Below are 20,950 nucleotides of genomic sequence, written 5' to 3' on the forward strand. Positions count from 1 at the left end.
GGACAAAGGCTGGAGGAATTTCCCGCAGACCAACAGCTGCCCGAGGTTGAATGCCAGGATCTGAAATATGGTCTGAACTCATGAGCTCCAGCTGATTTGCTTAAGACCGATAGCCTTTAATGGAGGAATATGAAATAAAAGTGGAGGAATAATGAATTTCCCGATTGTTCAGGTAAATTGGATGTCAGTGCACATAAATTAGAATTTCTATATGCTCAGCTGCTGGAACAATTTGTTCTTCCTGTTAGATTTTTCTGATCAAGCTATCAGGGAATAGAGGCAAATGAAGGAGAATGCGGGTGTGTTTGCCTCTGGCTTCCTGGGTATTATGTACCAGGGACCATTGTTATGGTGGGGATCTTCCACCTCAATTAGATTTTAATAGTGAAAATGAGTGAATGAAGCCAATCAGGAATATGGATCCAAAAGATACTGCTTTGGAACAAGTCTCAGAAAGTTCTCAGCAGACCTGAGTTCCCCTGTAGCAGCAATTGTAGCCCGTGAATGCTGGCTTTCTAGAGCGGCCTGCATAGTCATAGCTTGGAATGTCCCCCTCCCAGGGGGAAGTACTGTTGGAATGGAGGTGACATTTTCAGGGAAGAGACTCAGAACTCTTTGGAGAGGAGCTTCAACAACAAAATACTGTGAATGAATTGCTCGAGTCATTGCCAACTTCTGGTGCCCCCATGCTCAATATAACTCAACCGTACCTAGTGTTGTACCATCTTCATGGGAGATGATGGGCTTGAGTCTATTTCAAGTTTTAAGTCTCTTCTAACCTAGGGAGTTCTTCCAGCATTGTATGGGGCAATATTCTCTTGGGAGCCATAAGGTTTTCAATGATTACATTTTGAAAGTAGATTGTTGTTGTTGATTGTCAAGTCAGACATGACTCATAGTGACCCTATGAGTCATAGGGTCTGATGCCTTTCTATAGCTACCATCATTTATCAAAGTTCACAGCTTCCAGAGGCATGTTGTTTAGGAAGTGGATGCCACTACCAACTCTTTTTTCAGCTTTGCAGAAATCTGTCAGCCAGAGGTGACCCCACTGGTTTTCTCTTCCAGCATCACAGCTGATATGAAGTGTCCTTGTCTATATATAGGTTGTTGTTGTTATGTGCCTTTGAGTCACCTGTGACTCACAGTGAACCTTTGTACAACAGTTCTGAAGCTTATTCTGTCTTGAGCCAGTCTCACTCACTCTGACACACTTATCCCATTGCCCCAGTCACTGTATCAGTCCATCTCATCTGGGGTCTTCCTCTCCTGCACTGTCCCTCCACCCTTCCAAGTATAATGTCCTTCTCCAAGGATTGGTCCATCCTGGCCACATGCCCAAAGTATGTGAGATGGAATTTCAAAATCCTAGCTTCCAAGGAGAAACTTAGTTTCACCCTCTTCAAGACACCTATTTTGTTTTCTGGGTGGTCCATGGTATGTTCAAGACTCTTTTCCTACACCATAACTCAAAGACATCAATTCTTCTGGTTCAAAATCAGGAAAGGAGTGTGTCAAGGATGTCTCTTGTCTCATAGGTTTTCGATATATGTGCAGAGCAGATCATTTGGAAGGCTGGGCTTTAAGAGAAATGTGGCATCAGGATTGGAGCAAGACTCATCAACAACCTACGCTACGCAGATGACACAACCTTGCTTGCTGAAACTGAGGAGGACCTGAAGTTCTTGCTGCAGAAGGTCAAGGACTATAGTCTCCAATATGAAGCGCAACATCAAGAAAACAAAGATTCTTACCAACTGGGCTTATTGGCAACACCATGATAGATGGAGAAGAGATTGAAATAAAAAGATGAATTGCACTGGGAAAATCTGCTGTTAGGGACCTCTCCAGAATACTGAGAAACAGCGATGTTAGTCTAGAGATGAAAATGCACCTGATCCAGGCCATGGTCAATATTTATTAACTTAAAAAATGGCAGAGAGATCCATGGCTAAGTTTCCATTCGCTTTTAACTGGAAAGTGAGTTTTGGAAATCATCAGTTTAACAGGTATCTGGGTTTGGAATGACTACTTGTCTAGCTCTTTCCAGACACACGCCAGGATTATCTGAGCTTCCTTGACCTACCAGGAAGTGTCTAGTGATTCTGTGTCAGAGACCACCATTCTGGCTGATGGGGCTGCACACGGCTCAGGTCATCGCACGGGTCTGAACATGGAGCACCTCTCACATGCATGCATTTGAAGGTCAATTTCCGCATAACCAGGAGGAATGACAAAAGCCAGGAGGAAGTGAAAGGACAGGCCACTTGGTATAGGGCAGGTTAGTCATGGCAGTGACGATGTGGACACTGCTATTCATGAGACAGCCTGGCCAGGGCAAGTCTTGGATGAATGAGAAGCTAACCACGCCTTGGGAGAAAACAAAAGTGGGTCATAAAGGTAAGGGTTTATGATCATGACCACAATTGTGAGCAGTAAGTTCCAAAGTTCTGGGACTTACCAGGGAGCAGAGAGGCATAGTTGTCACCTGGAGGCTCAGTGCCCCCACAGCTCTTTGAGGCTGCATCCATTGTTGACCAACGTGATGTCAAGCACATGTTTCTTTGAAGGTAACTGGCTGTATTTAAGCTAGTGATCCTCAACTGTCAGAAGACATGTGTGTGGGAGCTCTGGTGGCCCAGTGACAAGAAGCTGCGCTGTAAACCTGAAGGCTTGTGGTTCGAGTCCACCAGATGTTCCGCTGTTGAAGGAGGGGCAATCTCCTCCTGTGCCAGTCGGATCAGACTAGACAGTACACAATACGGGGGGATAAAGAAAAGAAAAAAAAAAGCATGGATATGGGTGCTATTAAGGGCATTTTTTAAAAAACAAACCAGCCAATATTTAGATGTTAAGTGCCGTTGAGTCACAGACGACTCATAGTGACCCTATGAAGGAGAGTCCTTGACGCTTGGGTGCCTTTCATCCTCTCTCCAGGTTGATAGGGTTTCTGGAGGCAAGCTATTACGGAAGTGGATGCCACTCCTCCTTCCAAAATATTTAGATAGAAATACAAATAATCAGAATCCTGAGATTCTGATTTCATTGTTTGTACTGGTGCCCTGGCTTTTTTATTTTGCTTCATTTTTGTGTTTTGAGTGTGAGACGTTCTGGTTTAAACCATCATCCATCAAAGGCCAAATGGAACAATGGCAGAAGATTACAATCACTGTTTCCTGGGGGTGGGAAAAGATGACTTGATGGTGTCTCTTTGCATCCTCCTGAAAACAGCTCAGCATACCTCTTCAAACTTCCCGGGGCCACCCTACCACTCTGGTCTACTTACTATAGCTGGGGGAAAACCAACTTGCCCTGTGAATCAAATGATTCTGGGCTCTGACTACATCATGTATCTAGTTTGAATCAATGAAACACTAACTCGTTCCTTTTTATTGTGGTGGGTCTCTTGTAAGAATGAAGCCCAGCTCTCCCTGGACAGCGTGGTTGTGAGGCTGATTTCCTGAGGGTGGAGTAGGGAGGCCAGCATGAATCTGTTTAGGTGTGTCTTAGGGAGCAAGGCTCAGGGTTCATCACCTCAGGTGAATGTTTAACCAGAGCATTCTGTTCAATGTGTCTTTCTTTGGGAGAGGAAGTTTAAATGACACTTTTTAGAGGTTCCAGGTAGACAGTTGAGCCCTGTGGCCTTTTTGGTGGAAGGGGTATGGCCAGCCAATGAATGAAGTGACACAGGTCATTTCAATCACTTCTCAACCCTCAGAGGGCTGCTCTTTCTCGCATGAATACCTAATGCCAAGCCCACTGCCATGGGATCAATCTGATTCCCAATAACCCTAGAGGATAGAGGTCAACTGCTCTGAATGGTTTCCTAGGCTGTGATGTCTTTGCAGAAACAGCCTACTATGCCATTCTCCCATGGAGAGGTTAGTGGGTTTGAACCACTGACCATGAAATTATCAGTCAAGCTCTTCACCACTTCAAGGCTCCTTAGTGAGATGAAACCAGGGCTAGGAGGCCTGGGGAAGAGCTTTGGGAGGAAGACAGTCATGAATAACCTTGTGCAGCTTTGTCTTAGAACTGACAGAAATTATGCTTGGCTTCAGTAAATGTTGTTGTTGTTAGTTGCCATTGAGTCGAATATGACTCATAATGACCCTACGAACAAAAGATCTGAACCCTGTTCTACCCTGTGCCATCCTCACACTTCCTGACACACGAGTCCACTGCAGCAGTCACCATGATTGAGGGTCTTCCTCTCCCTCACTGACCCTCCACCCTCCCCAGCATCATGTCCCTCTGCAAGAAATAGCCCCTCCTACCAACATGTCCAAAGTATGTGAGGCGAAGCCACATCATTCTTGCCTCCAAAGAGCACTCTGGCTGCACCCTCTCCAAGACATATCTTTTCATTCTCTCAGCCATCCACGGCATGGCCAGTAAACAGGACCCATAAATTACCTCAGCAACTATTTAAAAGTGAAACTGTATTTCTCATAAAAACAGGAAAAATTGATAAAAATATTTTCCACTGAGCAATTTAGGAAGAAAACCCTAAGTTTTTCTGTGAAATTACTATTGAAATATATTAAATGTTGGTGGCTCATTTTTGAATTCTGACTTTGCATGAACATTTTGGTGGATTTTTTATCATCAAAACGGGTATTTTCATGAAGTCATTGCAAGTAGCGAAAGGACTTTTTGCATTGTTTATTGAGAGCAATACCTTTTACACGCTAGGAACTGGTGCACTTCAATTAAGTGACAGATGACCATAAAAACTAGGGGCCTTGTCAACAATACAACTTCAGTTTTATATTGTTACAGTTACTGATATAAAACACATGATGTGAATGAAAACGTAGGTCCGTTATGCAAAACAAAAGGCAATAAAATCCATAAAAAAAATGAACACATATAAGTTAACACAGTAACTATTTCAAATAACCCAACACAAAGTGGTATGATAAACTACACTTCACATTTCCAGTCGATGCATAAGCAGAAGTACAATCTGACCCAGGAGCACAAGTTGTGTGTCTTCTGTGTTGCCATGATCAATAGTCTTCCTTTTCCCTCTTTTGAATTGCTCCTTAAGGCAGATGATTTCTTAACTAGTCTACGGTGGACAGGTAGCTATTCACAAAGACGTTCTGCTAGTTGCTCAAAGTCAGAACCAGAGCTTCCAATCAGGAAAGCTAACTGCAGGAGCCCAGGGGACCGCCCACCACATACAAAGAGCCATTTTGATCAGATTTTATCCCAGATACTTCCCACTTTTCCATTTGGATAACAGTTGGCAGAGTAAAAATAAATCTTTGTACAGTAAAGGAAAAGAAACTCTGTGTTTAATTTCTGAACCAGAAGAAGGTTAAATTCACGCACTCTACAAATTGAAATCTGAATGGCTGGCTTCATTTCTACCCATTGGCCTTGGTGACATCATGACTTTTCCCCTGAGTTTGGTTAATGCAAAGCAAACAAACAAAAAAAGATAAAAATAATCAGCATAAAACAAAGTGAAAACATTTTGTGGTTGTGTCCTTTGTATTTCCTGGTGAAAGTGCCAATGGCTCTGTGAAGCCATGGTTTCTGTCATTTACGTTAACAATTGTTTCCAACAGGAACTCCTCTCCTCAGGTAGTTAAGGCACCAGGTTAGACAGTGGTGAAAGGTTTGACATGCATCATGGAATATCCAGGCTCCAAACGCGTCTATATAAAAGGTACCAGCAAGGAAGAAGCCAAGTGATCCGTACACAGGCCAAGGGTCCTGTGGGCTTCAAGTGGGTCTGAGAGATGAGGCTAGAAGCACTAGAGGTACTATAAGGCACTCCTACAGAGAAGTCACCACCGGGGAGGACAACGCGGAGGAGTCACAGCCCCCAGTGGCCCACTAGCTGGGTTACTAGCCGTGAAGCTTAAGTCTGGGTTGGGGCTCAGGGAGCGAGGCTGGTGGGTAGCTCTGTGGGTGAGTAAGGAAATCCTCACTGTGCTGAGTGTTCCTGGAGGTGCCTGAACCTTCTCCCCTGGGCAGCAAGAACTTCACCCCGGACCCTTCTAACAAAACAAGCAGCACTGTTCTCACGTGGAAGAACCAAAGAAAGATATTCAGTTGCCTCATTTGGGTGGAACACTGCCTTTCGGAGGTCATGTTATAAGGAAATGGACACATCACACAATCACTAGGATCACTTAAAATCATCAGTCGGTAAAGAGATTTAGGCTTCGTAAAATCCTTGACATCTACAGGTGTGCTTGGGAGGGTATCACACATTTTTAAAAAATATGTTTACCTAGAGTTTAACAATGACTTGGATTTTACCTTTGCCATGCTCCCCATTGAAACAGACTAAAGAAAGACCTCAAGACAGGAGTTTTTTTTCAATCCCATGAAATAAGAGTCTGTAATACTGGACTCTAATGTACCAGGGATCTAGATGATGGCACAGGCCCAGCCACGGCCTCTTCTGTGGGCACTGAGGTCATCACGAGTAGGTGTGGATTCAATAGCAACTGATACAAGTGCCCCGACCACCACCACTATGAGATGATGGCTGGGTGACAGGCCTTAGCTATCAAAACACAGTCCCACAGGCTAGAAATCACCATTGGTCTGTTTAGATTAGTGAGTGGGTCTCAACCTGCAGCAATTACAGTTCTCAAGTCAGGGTAACTTTGAAAGCTTCTAAATTTCGGGCACTAACAGGTTACTGGTACAATTCAGCTCATGCCAAGGAAGAAGGTGTTCTTGTCCCTCAATCATGCACAAACTCCTCTTTTTCATATTATTTCCATGTAACAAAATGACATACATTTCAGCAATAAGAAGGGATGACATTGCACTGACCTTGCTTTGCCACGAGAAGTAAAAGCAGAAAACAAAACACAACATCAACAACAACTTCTGTGCTGATTCCAGGTAGAATCAGTGTCAGGAGTGGAAGACTGACTTTGTAATCTAGGTAGTTCATAATGGATAGTAGAGAATCCTGTGCAAACATAATGATAGCAGCACTGGCTTTGCCCTACATGAGATGCTTCCTTAGATAGCATCCTGTTAGTCCCACCCTGATAAATTGGTGGACTACGGTGTTTTGTTTTGGCCAATGGGTAGAGAACAGACCCACAGATCAGGCAGCCAAGCATGGGGTTGGGGGAGCGGGGAATCTCCCCAGTCAAGTTCAGGGTGATCACTTACAAATACACCAACAGGGAGGCCAGGGTCATCTCGAAGACCTCACTCCAGGTTAGCCAAGGTGCCCGTGGCTCTGCAGTGGATTCTGACCCACAGCAATTCCACGTGTCTCCGAAAACTGGGCTCTCCAAGTTTCCAGTGGCTAATTCTTTGGAAGTAGATTACTAAACCTTTATTCTGAGGTGCTTCTGGGTGAACTTGAACCATTCTTTTTTTGTTTTATTGGTTTGTTAACTGTCTGTTCCACCCAGGGGCTTGTTCTTGTTGTGTACCGTTGAGCCAGAACTGACCCATAGCTGACCATCTAGTGGGTTTTCAGAGACAGTTAATCACATGTGAGGAGATGGACCGTCTTTTCCCCATGTACCTAGGGGCTCCTGGAGCAATACAGACACCTGGGTTCACTGCCGCTGGAAAGGAATCCCAGCAAGGCCCTTCTCAGGAGTCTGAAGGACACCGCTTGGCTTAGTCCATCGAGTTATGCTCCTAACCCGAAAGGCCATGCTTTTCTGGTGATCGACCCCACCAGTAACTGATTCACAGTCTCAGAAACTCACTGGAGGGTCAGTGGTGAGTCAGTTCTGACTTGACAGCAATGAGATTTCCTTTTAGACAAAAGCTGAATCTGTAAGAATCAGTAAGCGACCACCCTTCTCAAATGAACAAATGGTAAGGTGTCTCAAATCCTTTGGAATCGCAGATATAAAGCTGACCATTAGAAGGTTCTCTGAAAAGGCAGTGAAGCAACAGAGAGAGATTAAGTGTTGATGTGGTTTCATACGCTTTCCACTTTGAGGAAAAGCGACGCTGGAAAGGAAAGAAAACACCTCCAATTCCAGTTGACTGCTTTTTAAGTACTTCGTGGCCTTCCTGCGGTGGTACAAACGCAGGTCTATTTTAGGAACTGGCTTCCCGGCTGCAGGGTTAGGTGCCAACATTTCACCAGCCTTGGGCTGCCTGGCTCCTGCGCTCCTGGCACAGCGAGGAGGGATTTCCTCAAGTGCCACACCAGGGATTGGGCCTTTCAGTGAAAAGAGGTCCCCTGCGCCAGCTGCCAGCTTTGGGAGATTAATTGGCCATTTTCTTCTTTGCTTTATGTGCAAGGTATTTAATGTGGGTTGAAAAGTAGAACATGAGGAAAAGCAGGTATTAGCTGGCTCTCGGAGAGGTGGTAATCCACAGATCTGCCTCTGTGTCGACAGTTTCTAAGCAGTGGAACAATTGCCTCACAGTGCACCAAGCGAGCTGTCAGCGGGAGAACAGTCCGGGTGTTCATATGCTCTGAGGCACTGGGGCGAGGACAGCGGCGTGAACGTCCTCGGCAGACCCAAGCCCTAAGCAGGCTCCACTCTGTCCCATCTGATCTGGGCGGCGGTGGTGGTGGTGGCGTGTCAGGGGAGGCCTGTGGCCCCGGCACCAGGCTGCTGTCAGTGAAAGTGTAAAAGGGAGAGGAGACAGGAGCGGCTGGACCACAGTCCCAGGCCTGGGGAACGGACTAGGATTGCATGTTGGCTTCCCCCTCCCACCTCCTTTTGGAAAATAAGCAGAAAATGATGTGGGTGGAAATTTCTCCTTAGGGGTTTGCAGGGACTGGTAATATGTGGCAGGGCCCTCTAAATGGGCGTTGGTGAAAAGCAAAGGCATTCGGGACAGGGAATCCAGCATTCCCGAGACTGGGTGTCTGTCTGTCAGCTCAGACAGGAAATTTTGTGCAGAGAGAAGTTTCAGAGGGAGGAGATAGCCCTGCACTCAGGCCTCAGGTGCTGGGGACGAACTCAGTGATGGGCAGGCTCACAGATGCATTCACTGAGGCAAAGGCAAAAGTAAGCGTTGGGGTGGGAGCTGGGGGCGGGGGAGAAGGCACTTTGCCATCGGAGCACATCTGTTTTATAATAAGCAGGTCTAGAATTCTCTTGTGAAGGATCATGTTCTGCTATCTTCTCTGAGACTGGAAAAATATAAATACTGCACTTCGCAAAGGGGAGGAGGGAAAAGGAGACGGTCAGATTTGTTTGTCTGTTTGCCAAGTGCTCATTTGACATTTTCCACCCTCTTCCTTTCGTGTGTAACGTTGTAACTACAATGGGGTTGGAGTGTGTGTGTCAGCCTGTTGTTCCAAGAGTAAAAGGCATCACAGGGCCCCACATGAGTAGGGCCCTGGCCATTTCACATGCTGCCCACGCCTTGAGAGCGGCAACTGGATCAGAAAAATGAATGCACTGGGGCAGGCTGCTAAGTTGAACTGTGTGGTCTGGGCTAGAGGAACTGGCAGGTCAAGAGATGGGATGTTCACATCTAACCATGTGCACTGGAGTCACTCAGTCAGTCTCTGAATGGACAGGGCTACTAGGAGTGGGGCTGTGGAGGGAGCAGTGGGGGAGGATGGAGGGGCGGGATTGAACCTCCCATGTATTGTGAGAACCATAGGTACATGGGGTCCTAACAGCAGTGAAAACTACTGAGTCATGAACCATGAAGGTATTGACAGTGTCTACTCAGTGGTGGCTGGACATTATCTTTTTATTGACTCGTGTGTGAACTGTGTCAATAGAAACACTTTCTTTTCCCCCCCTATTCAAGAGAGAGGTAAGGAGGAAGGAATCAGAGTCAGTGGGTTCCCATTTTGGTCTCAGTGATGGGGGCCACTGACATGGGAGCCCACTGCTCTACCAACAGCAAAGCAATTCATTATATTTACCTATATTCTGTTGTTTACTTAGCACTTCTGTTTTCATTTAATGTAATTTTATATATGTGGCTATATATATGTGTGTATATAGAATTTTAAACAACATTAAGTTTAAGTTATTAATTATATTTTAAGTTTGGTATTTTCTTAAGAGCCTAAAGTTGGTAATTTGAAGTCCCATGTTACTCTGATAAAAAAAACCGAAACCCACCCAAAAAACCAACAACAAAAGAAACCAAAATAAAATCCAATAATTTAAAAAAGCAATTGAGAGAAGACTTGGTTAAATGTATAAATTAACATTTAAAAAAAAAAAGGACAGGGAAAGACACCACCATAAAGTATTCAAAATGAGCAGGGAAAAGCAGCAGAATTCTGTGAAAAGAAATCAAGTTTCTTGGAATTTACGTACCACATATCTCATCTCTTAAACAATAGTCCTAGGACATTTCTCAGGCCAGCACCATATAAAAAGCATAAATATCACCCAGGAACCCTCTGGCAAGCTGTTCTTAAGAGCGGCATGTTCACCACCCGACAACATGGTGGGCCATCTCAGGAGCAGAGCTGGGACTCCCAAAGACACACTGACCACATGCAGACACTGATTGTAAAAGTCTCTCTTTCCTTTTCTTCTCAGGAAAACAAAATTCAAAAACTCCCAACTTTCTGATATGAACCTCAAAGCTAGATGCAGCTCTCCTCATAAATTAGGGATGCATGCTTTCTGTCAGGTCAGGGGGAGCTCACACTCCTGGCATCCAGTGATTCTGTGTGACCTCCAGCTCCCCAGAGGAGACTAAGTGGAGACTGAGCCAGGGACACTGAGTCATGGAAGTATCCAGGAGCCATCTCTGCTTTGAAGATTTTCTTATGAAGTAGATGGTGGCAGGGGCTTGCCTCAGTTACCTCAGCTTCTGAGGAGGCTGCAAATAAATAACATAAAAATAACACAAATTGCTGTCATTCCACTGGAAGCATTTCTTCCTGTGTCCTGTGTGATACAGTGGCCTCTGAGAGCCAACAAGCAAAACAAAACAGAATAAAACACCCGTAACAAAAAACAAGGAAAAAAAAGTCTGACCTATTAAGCACAGTGTGTAAACCACATTTTGCTTGGGAACAAGCAGCTGAAATTCATGGCTAAGTTAAGTCAACAAATGGTATTTTCTCAAGTCATAAAGGTTCCATGGACCTTTTAGACAACAATTTATACAGTGTATACGCACAGGACGTATAGGTATGTACGTGTGTGTATATGTGTGTGTGTGTGTATATATATATATATCTAGATCTAGCTGAAGAGTGGATGAACTCTTCTCCCACTGAGGTCTAACTGGGTAGTTAGGAAGCCACTGAGGGCTGTCAGGTCATGGCTACGTGAATCTCTGGCCTGGGGTCCCGCTGGTCAGGTGTTCTGGAAGGACAGCTCAAACATGCTGCACGCCTCCTCCAGACTCTCGTCCATGTTCAGCCTCCGCCAGAAAGACTTCTGCTTCTTCTGTAGTTCTCGGCGGACACACCTCGGGCAGGGGACAGACTTTTCTTTGCATTCCGAATGGAAAACAGCTCCACAGCTTTCACACCTGCAAAAGCCAACCATGGAGAGGGTGAACGGGGCTGAAATGAGCAGGAGATAGACACAGACACTCAAAGCCCAGAAGCCACTTCTGTCTGGTGAAGCAGGGCCGTGACACATCACTCTGGGCCACCCTAACCTCTGGGAAGATGAGTGACTTACAGGAATGGGCTGTGTGCTTTTCTGAAAGGCTCAAGGTTGATGCTCACTTGGAGAATATTTTTTCATTTGTTCTCTTGATTAGAACTAGCCCAGAGAGAAGCTACGACTCATGAGTGGAGGGGACTCAATGTTCATTTAGCAACTCTGTGACGATGGGGACAGTGGACAGGGCATTCATGTCCTGTGTGTAAGTTCCCTCTCCACTGTAAAAAGGGGAGAGTCGTGACTACCAGGAGCAGTGACAGAAACTGAGGATGGAGTGACTTGCTCACTGGAAAAGTGCCACACACCAATGGCAACTGCAGCATTCAGGTTCCACCTGTGAATATGATGCTTTCTCCTTTAGTTACACTGAGTCAAGAGGTCTCCTGTGAATGCACTATTCTTGACAGTGCGGAAAGGTAAAATGACACATTTTCATTTTTTTAGAAAAAATATATACTGTGGTAAAGGTGGCGGGTCGGAGAAAGAGAGGAACTGCTCTACAAGATAGACTGACGCAGCGACTAACCATGGGCTTGAGTACATCAAGGACAGTGTGCATGGCACAGGACAGGGCAAGGTTCAGATCTACGGAGATCTATGAGTCCGAGCCGACTCGATGGCACCCACCAATAACAACTACTTTAGTCTTGTGAGTTAAAAAGTAAAAATCAGAAGAATCTTCCACTCAGGCTATCTTTATAAAAGAAATTGGAGTAATAAAACATGAGAGTAAAGAAGAAAGGAGAGAGGAAAGTGTTACCAAAAAAACCACAAACCCCTCAAGCCCGAGCCCACAGACACTGTAGGTGATGCAGAGGAGACATTCCAGGCGGGTGACTGGCTTGTTGTTCAGCTCGGTGGAATCTGCACAGGAGTCTGCACAGCTTGTTTTCACAGCACAGTTTTGAACAATGAGTAACTGACAAGCACCACTAAAGCTGCTCGAGTGGGTGGCTTGGTGAAGTAGATTACATCTCATCCTTTCACATGACAGGCAACTTCTACCTGGTCCCAGGAGCTCAGGGCATCAGTCTGCATGACTTCGTTTAATCAGCATCATTCAAGGCAGGTCTATCAGGGACTGGGCAAAGAGGGAGATAGAACAACCTGCGCTCAGGGTTCAGTGTGATCCTTCTGCTTTGTGGGAGCATCTAGCTGGGTTTGCATCCCCGCCACAGGCCAGCCTGTAGGGAGGGCTTGAGCCCTAGCCTGGTATTGCCTGCCCTCAATGTTATATAAAATTAAGAGCATTTGGCTAAAGGGGACCTTCATGCCCTCCTTGGTACCCTGGGCAGAAAGCTGTGCAGGGCCAGAGGCTGCAGTGCATCTGACTGACTGACTGGACCCAGCAGCCTCTGCTCAAGCTCAGCAATTTGCACAAAGAGAAACCAGGGTTGTAGTAGTGCACAAAGAGTTAAGATGGCTATGACTGCAAATGGTTGTACGACTCTGAACCAACTACTTAGTTTCTCATTTGCTAAATGGGGCCTCAGTCTCCTCAATTCCTAAATGGGGACAGCATTCGTCTCAGGGGGGCCTTGTAAGCCTCAAATAAGAAGAACAACAGATATAGCATTTAGCACATGGCAGGTGCGTAACAGTGGAGCTAAAACGGCTCCTTTCCTCACTGTGTCCCTCTGGCTGTCTGCTGGGTGTCTTCATGTCTGTCTGACTTCACCTCCACCACTAATGAGACCTGGGGACATTCCAATCAAGCCCCTCATTTCACAGATACAAAAACTGAGATTCCAACAGGACAGTGATTGTCTTGTGGAGAGTCAGTGAATGCGGTGATGGATGTCAGGACAGTGGTTGTCCTGTGGAGAGTCAGTGAATGCGGTGATGGACGTTGATGAGAATCCAGGGCCTCCTGGTCCAGCCATTGCTCTTCTCCAGCACCACCCTGCTGGCTGAGGCCTGGTCTTCTGAATGAGAACGGGGAGTCATCGTGCAGGGAGGCATGGCCTCCAAGTTGGAATAACTGTGTTCAAATCCCACCTTTTCCTTTTTAACTCAGTGACTGTGGGCAAGGTATTTGGTGCACTGGTCTCCTCCATTGTAAAATGCTGCTAAAAAGGGCCGCCTTCCCATCACAAGGTTGCTTCTAGACGAGAATCAGGGGATGCATGTGAAAGGACCAGGCAAATGGTGACATGCCCTGCACAGGTCAGTGTGACCCACCTCTCTCTGGAGACTCTACTACTTGCCCCTGATGCTGACCATGGCACAGGACGGAGCCATCACTAGCATTTCCTTCTCCCCAGCCCGCTCCCTCCTTCCCATGAAGATGAAGGTCAGATGCAGGTCTCCAGTGAGTCTCCCTCCTGGACCAGCCCCTCCCTAGTGGCAGTGGCTTTGTCCCCACTGGGTCACACCTCTGTAACCTCCTATCACTAGTCTGACACTAATGGCAGCTTTATCAAATAAATTTCCTCCTTCCTGCCCCCTATGCCCCATGAGTTAGTCAGTGATTTATATGCCTAGGGATGTTGCCCTAGGGCAGCGATTGATAAAAGAGAAAAATGCTGGGTTCCTTCAGTACCACTCCCTTATCTCTGCTGATACCAGGACCCTAGTGAGTGAAGCTATTGAGTCTTATCGGATATTCCTGGTGCAACAAACACCCACAAGGCCAAGGAAGGCCTGAGTGCACCTGCTCTTTCCAACCAAAGGTCAGTAACTGAACAGAGCACGAGATAAAATGATTAATGATTTTAAAATAGAACTCAAACCTATTTTCTAGTAATTTGTACCCCAGCAGGCATCATTTGAACTGAAAAATGGACAAAATGATCAAACAATAACCTTCCCAGATTTGGAGACCTGACTTGTTAATTTCCCCTTCTAGTTCCTTCCCTTTAAAGGAATAAAGGCAGGAAAAACAAGGAGCTAGAGAACTGTGCTTTTACATACAATGTCCAGAACTCTGCAATACAAATGTAATGCAAAGGGAAAAACTATGGCTAGAGAAAAGAAGGTGTGCTCCTTTTTGAGAACTGCTGTTGTTGTTAGGTGGCATGGTATCAACGATCACCCTGTGAACACCACACATGCTTCACTCACATGGACCCTAAAGACAACAGATCTGAGCTGTGCCTTATCCTGAGTCATCCTCACGCTCTCCCTCACATCCACTGTTGTGGTCATTGTGTCCATCCTGCTTGTTGGATCTTCCTCTCTTTCTCTGACCCTCCACCTTTCTCAGCATGCTGTCTTTTCCCAAGGACTGGCCTCTCCTGACAACATGGCCAAATGATGACAAAGACAAAACTTTCACTCTCCTTGTCTCTAAGGAGTGCACTGGTTGTGTTTCCTCCAAAACAGACTTGTTTGTTCTTTTGATATAGTCCATGGGGCATTTAGTACCCTTCTCAAACATAAAACTCAGAGACATCAATTCTTCTCCTGTCATCCTTATTCACAGTCCATCATTCAGAGTTACAGGAAATAACTGGAAAGATCATGGCTTGGAGCAGGCACACCTAGTCTTTAAACAGACATTTATGCTCTTTAGAACTTTGGAGATGTCCTCCACAGCAGATTTGCCCAACTCAACACATCTGTTGATTTCTCCACTGTCGTCGCCATGGGTGTTTATTGTGGATCCAAGTAAAAGGAAATTCTTGACAACTTCAGTCTTTCTCCATTTATCATGATGCTCCCTACTGGTCAGAATTTTTGTTTTCTTGATATTGCGATGTAGTCCATATTAAAGGCTGAAGTCTTTGATATTCTGAAGTTAGTTATTTCAAATCCTCTTTACTTTTGGCAAGCACGGCTATGACATCTGCATAACACAGATGTAAATGAGTCTCCAGTCCTGATGCCACATTCTTCTTCATAGAGTCCACCTTCTTGAATGATTTGCTCTGTATACAGAATGAACAGGTATGGAGAAAGGATACAATCATGATTCAAACCTTTCCTGATTTTAAACCATGCAGTGTTCTCTTGTTCAGTTCAGACAGCAGCTTCTTAGTCTAAGTATAGGTTTCACACGAGCATGACTAAGTATTCTGAGATTCCCATTCTTCTCAATGTTACTCATTATTTGTTATGATCCACATAGTTAAATGCCTTTGTATAGTCAATAAAACACAGAGAATTAGGCTGTTGAAACTGCACCAGGTAATGAAGGAGAAATGTCCTTTCAGAGTCCTTGAGGGAGAAGTGAGATGAAATGCAGTATCTTCACTTGAGTCTCCCAGGTTTAGCAATACATAGGGACATGGCTCTTTGGTGCCTTCTCTGTGCAGTCCCTCAGATACCCAACCACAAGGAGATATAGCTACACTGACCATAGGCATCAATGGATTTTTCCTTGCAAATAGTGTTTTGCTTGAATCAGGGATCTAGCCTTGGTATGCTGGGCTGGAGCGTTCTTTGTTGTGAGGGCCAGTCCTAGGCATTGTAGGATGGATGTCAGAGGCCTTCTGGGCTTCTACCCACGAGGGACTCACCTTCTACTTGTACAGAAGTTCTTGGACCCAGTGGTATTAATTATATGGGTATGCTCTGAGGAAGCAGCTCCCTTCTGGGTCACCATATTGAAGCAACACGAATCTCACTCTTGGGATATTTGAAGACCTACAAATCAGTTTAGTGACCATGGCAGATGAGAGAGAAGTTCATAACCTAGAGATCTAATAATCCATGGCCTGGAGACTGGACAGACACGATGTTCTAATTACATCTATCAAATCTACAGAGAAACAGAACAAAATACATCCAGGAGGAAAAGGTTTGCTTCTCAGCTATGGCAAAGACACAAGAATTCCTGGCTGCAGACAGTTTCCTGTTCTGGAATGCTGATGATGTGAGACCAATTAGAGACAGGCTCTACGACTTTGTCCACACCAGTCTCAACCCCGAGCTGCACACAGGAGGTCACAGGAAACTGCTAAAGGCCCCTGCCCTAAGCTCAGGTCGCTGAAACGCGTCTGCTCTGCTCTTGTTTGGGTCTTCTCCCGCTGCGTTTTTATTTTTGGCTGAGGCAATGGCCTCAGCTATTTCACTTGGATGGAAAGTCCGGCTTCACTTGGGCTGGATCTCTGACGGGGGGAGGATAGCCTCGTAGAGCAGGGCAGCGCGCTGGCTGGTCTCCACTCTGTAGAGCCCGCAGTGGGCAGGGCGGGGTGCACGTGACCTGGCATGCGAGTGTGGTTTTGCGTATAGCTACTATCTAAGGGACTCCATATGGACACCAGCTATTACTGGTTTTTCCAAGAACCCAGCATGATTATTTAAATCTTTTCGCTAAGGGAGATAGCTATTGGGGTTTAGCTATTTTAATGTTTTGAGGTGGTGTTTTCTTCTACTAGCATATAAGTAAATGCATATCAGCAAATGGTTTATATTTTGCTTAAGTTGCAAATTTGCAAATATTACGGTAGTGTTTGCCTGCCTGTGTGTGAAAATGTCATATGTATATAAAATTGATCGATGTATACTGTTCAGAGAGAGAATAGAAAATGCTACCTTCTAAGGTGAAATCTTGCCGTGTCCTGTGCCATCCCCACAGTTTCTGCCATGTCGGAGCCCACTGTTACAGTCACTGTGTCAACCTGTTTTGCTGAGGCACAGGACAGGGGAAAGTTATTGTTTATAGGGGTGCTGTGACTTGTAGTTGACCTGTGGTACCTAACAACAAGATGAAATAAATGAAACATGATTTACACAAATGATGAGATTAACAGACCTGTATTGGGACTGGTAAGAAGTTAAATGGGAACTCTGGAGGTCTAGGTCTAGTCAGTGGAGAATCGCGCTGTTAACCCAAACATGGTGCCTCGGGTGGTTCAAAGGCACCAGCAGCTGTGACAGAGAAAGATGAACAATCTCTTCCCATGTGATTTACAGCCTCGGACACCCAGTGGAGGGTCAGCTATGAGTTGATTTTGATTCAACAAAAATGAGCTTGAATGTTAAGAAGAGTTAGAGTAATGAAAACAGTCAACACACGCCAAGTCCACTCAGAAGCGCCTTGAAAGAAAGGTCTGGCAAGTTGCTTTGGAAAAATCAGCTACTGAAGATCCGATGCAGCAAAGTTCAATCTGTTCTGAGACATACGGGGTTGGCATGAGTCAGAATCATCGCACTGGCAACTGGATTTTCCTTCCTCCTTATTGCTCCAAGGGGTTAAAAGAAAGAAAAGTTATCACATAAGATTATGACTGGAGCTGACGGCTGGGGAACGGACCCACATTTCGCAGCCTCTGCCTGGAGGGACATCATTGCAGCCAAGTCTTGCATCAGGTTTACCAGAAATCTAGGCTATGCAAATTGCCCTCTCCTGTGCCAAGCAGTGAACGGGCCCCAGAAAAGGCAAGCGAGATGGGAAGAGGTCGGCAAAGCAGCTGGATTTTGGAACCACTGATGTCCTACGTTCTGATATATCACTAATGTGTCACACTTGGGACTGCTTAGTGTGGCTCTTTTCTATATAAGGGTAAGGGAGTGAGGATGAGAAGGTCAAATAATCCATACGGTTTGATGGGAATTCTTTGAGACTGAGAAAGATACAGATCCTCTGGTCAACTGGCTGGCAGATCTAGGTGTGTGCATGCTCGTTTGTGGAGCTATGGTTATAGTATTGAGTGGTAAATACAAATATAGTAACATTAAAAGTGTAAAATTAGACATTTAAATTAGGCAAATCTATACAGCCCTTTCTTCCTATTTTTACATTCTTCTTCGTTTTACATGTTATTTAATCCTATATAGCTCATGGAGGTAGGTGTTTTTTCCTCATCTTTTAATACTTGAATAGGCAGATTTGTAAACCGAGAAATAGTATATAACATAACAAACATAACATAGCTAACTGATGGCTTATCTGGCCCAAACCAAGTAAGGGAGGGATGAGATCTGGATTTGATTCCAATCTTCTAACTTGAAATCCGACCCTCTTCCCACTGTTAGGAGCTACATGATCCTTTAAGTTATTCCACACATCCTTGAATACCTGCTAAGACCCAAATCTTTGAAAACAATTGGTATGCTCTGCAATGATCATTTTATTTACCCTCTAATCCCCAGAGTTAATTAAGTAAGGTTCTTCTCTGATTTCTGTCCACAAAGCATTTGGTTTTCATAGGTCTTGCACTTTCAGTTTGTAAGCCAAGCTAAGCTAATACCTTTGACAAAAGCTTTACTTGCAATCTAGGCTTTGAAACAGAATGTAAACGGGGTTAATGAATTCATTTGTTCACTTTGCTACCCTCCTGGGGACATTAACTACTATTATCTTTAGTGCAAATGCTTAATTTAGTGCTTCTTGATAATCTGTTGATAGTGACAGAACTTCGCTCATTGTGGTCTTGCCAGTCCTGCTCATAGCTGACCCTTAACTGGGTTTTCAAAGCTGTAAATCTCACTGGAGGAGTATCTTTCTCCTGAGGAATGGCTGGTGGATTCCAACCACCTTAGAAATGTGACCGTGGGGTCAACAACACATCTCATTGCAGACAACACCACCAAAGCTCCCTGAAAGAGAATTATGTTGTTGTTGTGTGCTGCTGAGTCGAAACCAACTTATAGCTGGCTCTCCACTGGGTTTTCAGAGGTAGTAAATGGTATGCTTCATCTCGCTTGGGTCTACAATTAACACACTTGGTATGAGCAGTCAGGAGAGAAGGAGACACACTGCACTGGGAAAGTCTGCAGTTAGGGATCTCTGCAAATTATTGAGGACTAATGTTGTCAGTCTGAGGACTAAAGTGCATCTGATTCAGACTGTAGTCTTTCTAATGACTTGCAATATGTCTGAGAGCTGGACAATGAATAAGGATGACAGAAGAATTGATGCCTTTGAGCTGTGGTGTTGGAGAAGAGTACTGAACATCCCATGGATGGCCAAGAGAACAAACAAATAGGTTTTGGAGAGGGTGCAGCCAGAGTGCTCTTTGGAAGCAAGAATGATGAAAGCGTCACATACTTAGGGCGTGTTGCTAAGAAGGGGAGATTCTTTGGAAAAGAACTTGATGGTTGAAAGAGCAAGAGGGTCAGCAAAGGAGAGGAAGACCCTCAACCAGGTATATTGAAACGGTGACTGCTGCAATGGGCTCTTGTGTGTCATGAAGTATGAGGATGTCACAGCATAGAACAGAGTTCAGATCTTTGAAGGTTGCTATGAGTCGTACTCGACTCGACGACACCTAACAACAACAACAATAACAAATTGCAGGAAACTATAGATAAAAGTAATGCTTTAAAACTAGTAAAAAAACAACTGAGAACACAAGAGGTGTTTAGCAATGCCTTGATACATCTCAGGCAATGACAGTGAATATGACAATATTTTTAGGTCAATAACACATTTACAAAAATCACCTTGGTTTATGAATGTTGGTCTTTTTGTTGATTTACCAGTCTACTTTTCAAGTAGAAAACTGAATGTGTTAATGTTTTACAAGGCTCTTTAAAAGAAATAGTGATTTATAGGATAAAGCATATCTAAGACTGAACGGACCTCATTTCTATTTAACATCTTAAGTTTTAATTTCCTTAAGACACTCAACAGAGTTAAAGAAAAGAAAATTTCAAGCATGGGTGCATAAGAAAATGAGAAAAGTCTAGAAGGTAAGCCTCATCTGATTTTATGTCATAATTATCACAACAAAAGTAAGTAACTGATGTAAACATTAAGAAGAAAGACAGATGAAAGATACAAAGTGATTTGTGTTTAGAAAGTTGTTCTAGTTTCATTAGTGTAGCCATGTCTCTTATTTATCTTTTCCCACCAATACAATTCCCTTAACAAAATCTCTCTCTCTCTCATTCACCCTCCAGAGGGTTTTAAGTGGCTGTAAATTGCTCGGGAGGTAATGTCCTTCTTTCTCCTAGCCACCAGAGGCCCCTTCTTAACAGATAGCATCACATAATTATTTACTTCGGTTCTCAGTGTTTGGTCCCTGGACCAGCAAAGTCAGCATCATCTACACATTTGTTAGAAGTGCACATTACGGTGTCCTCAACTTAAGAATCATAAGCCTCTGAGACGCTAACAAAGCACAAATATTTGAGAGCCACTTTTATAAGCCAATAATTTAAAAATCCAGGAAGGCTCTCATTTTTCAACTAATACACTCTACAAATGGTGAGGAGCAGTAGTTCAGGGGTAGAATTCTCCCTTTTCCCTGGATCTGGTTCCCGGCTAGTGTACTTCACATGTAGCTACCACGCAGCTGTCAGCACAGGCCTGGCTTTGCTGATTATGAACACGTTTTCTGTGCAGCTTTCACATTAACATGGACTAGAAAGAAAGGCCTAGTGACTTATCCCTGAAAATGAGACCATGGTATGACCCACAACTGATTGGGTGGTAAATCCCCAAATTAGCAGAAACAATAGGCCCAGGGGAGTTGTTTCTAATTTCTGGTAGT

At 44.6% G+C, this 20,950-nt stretch overlaps 1 protein-coding gene across 1 annotated transcript in view; it reads right to left on the bottom strand.

The window, feature by feature from the left end:
- Window positions 1-11,170: 11,170 nt before the first annotated feature.
- Window positions 11,171-20,950, bottom strand: part of PLEKHM3 (pleckstrin homology domain containing, family M, member 3) — a 205,490-nt gene continuing 195,710 nt past the window's right edge. The window contains exon 7 of the mRNA XM_006889130.1: window positions 11,171-11,427. Coding sequence (XP_006889192.1) covers window positions 11,250-11,427 — 178 coding nt within the window. The 3' untranslated portion in view covers window positions 11,171-11,249. The remainder of the gene's footprint in view (window positions 11,428-20,950) is intronic.

Source organism: Elephantulus edwardii, unplaced genomic scaffold (assembly GCF_000299155.1).
Source record: "Elephantulus edwardii isolate Elephantulus edwardi_28Jun2011 unplaced genomic scaffold, EleEdw1.0 scaffold00075, whole genome shotgun sequence".
Classification (NCBI taxonomy): Eukaryota; Metazoa; Chordata; class Mammalia; order Macroscelidea; family Macroscelididae; genus Elephantulus; species Elephantulus edwardii.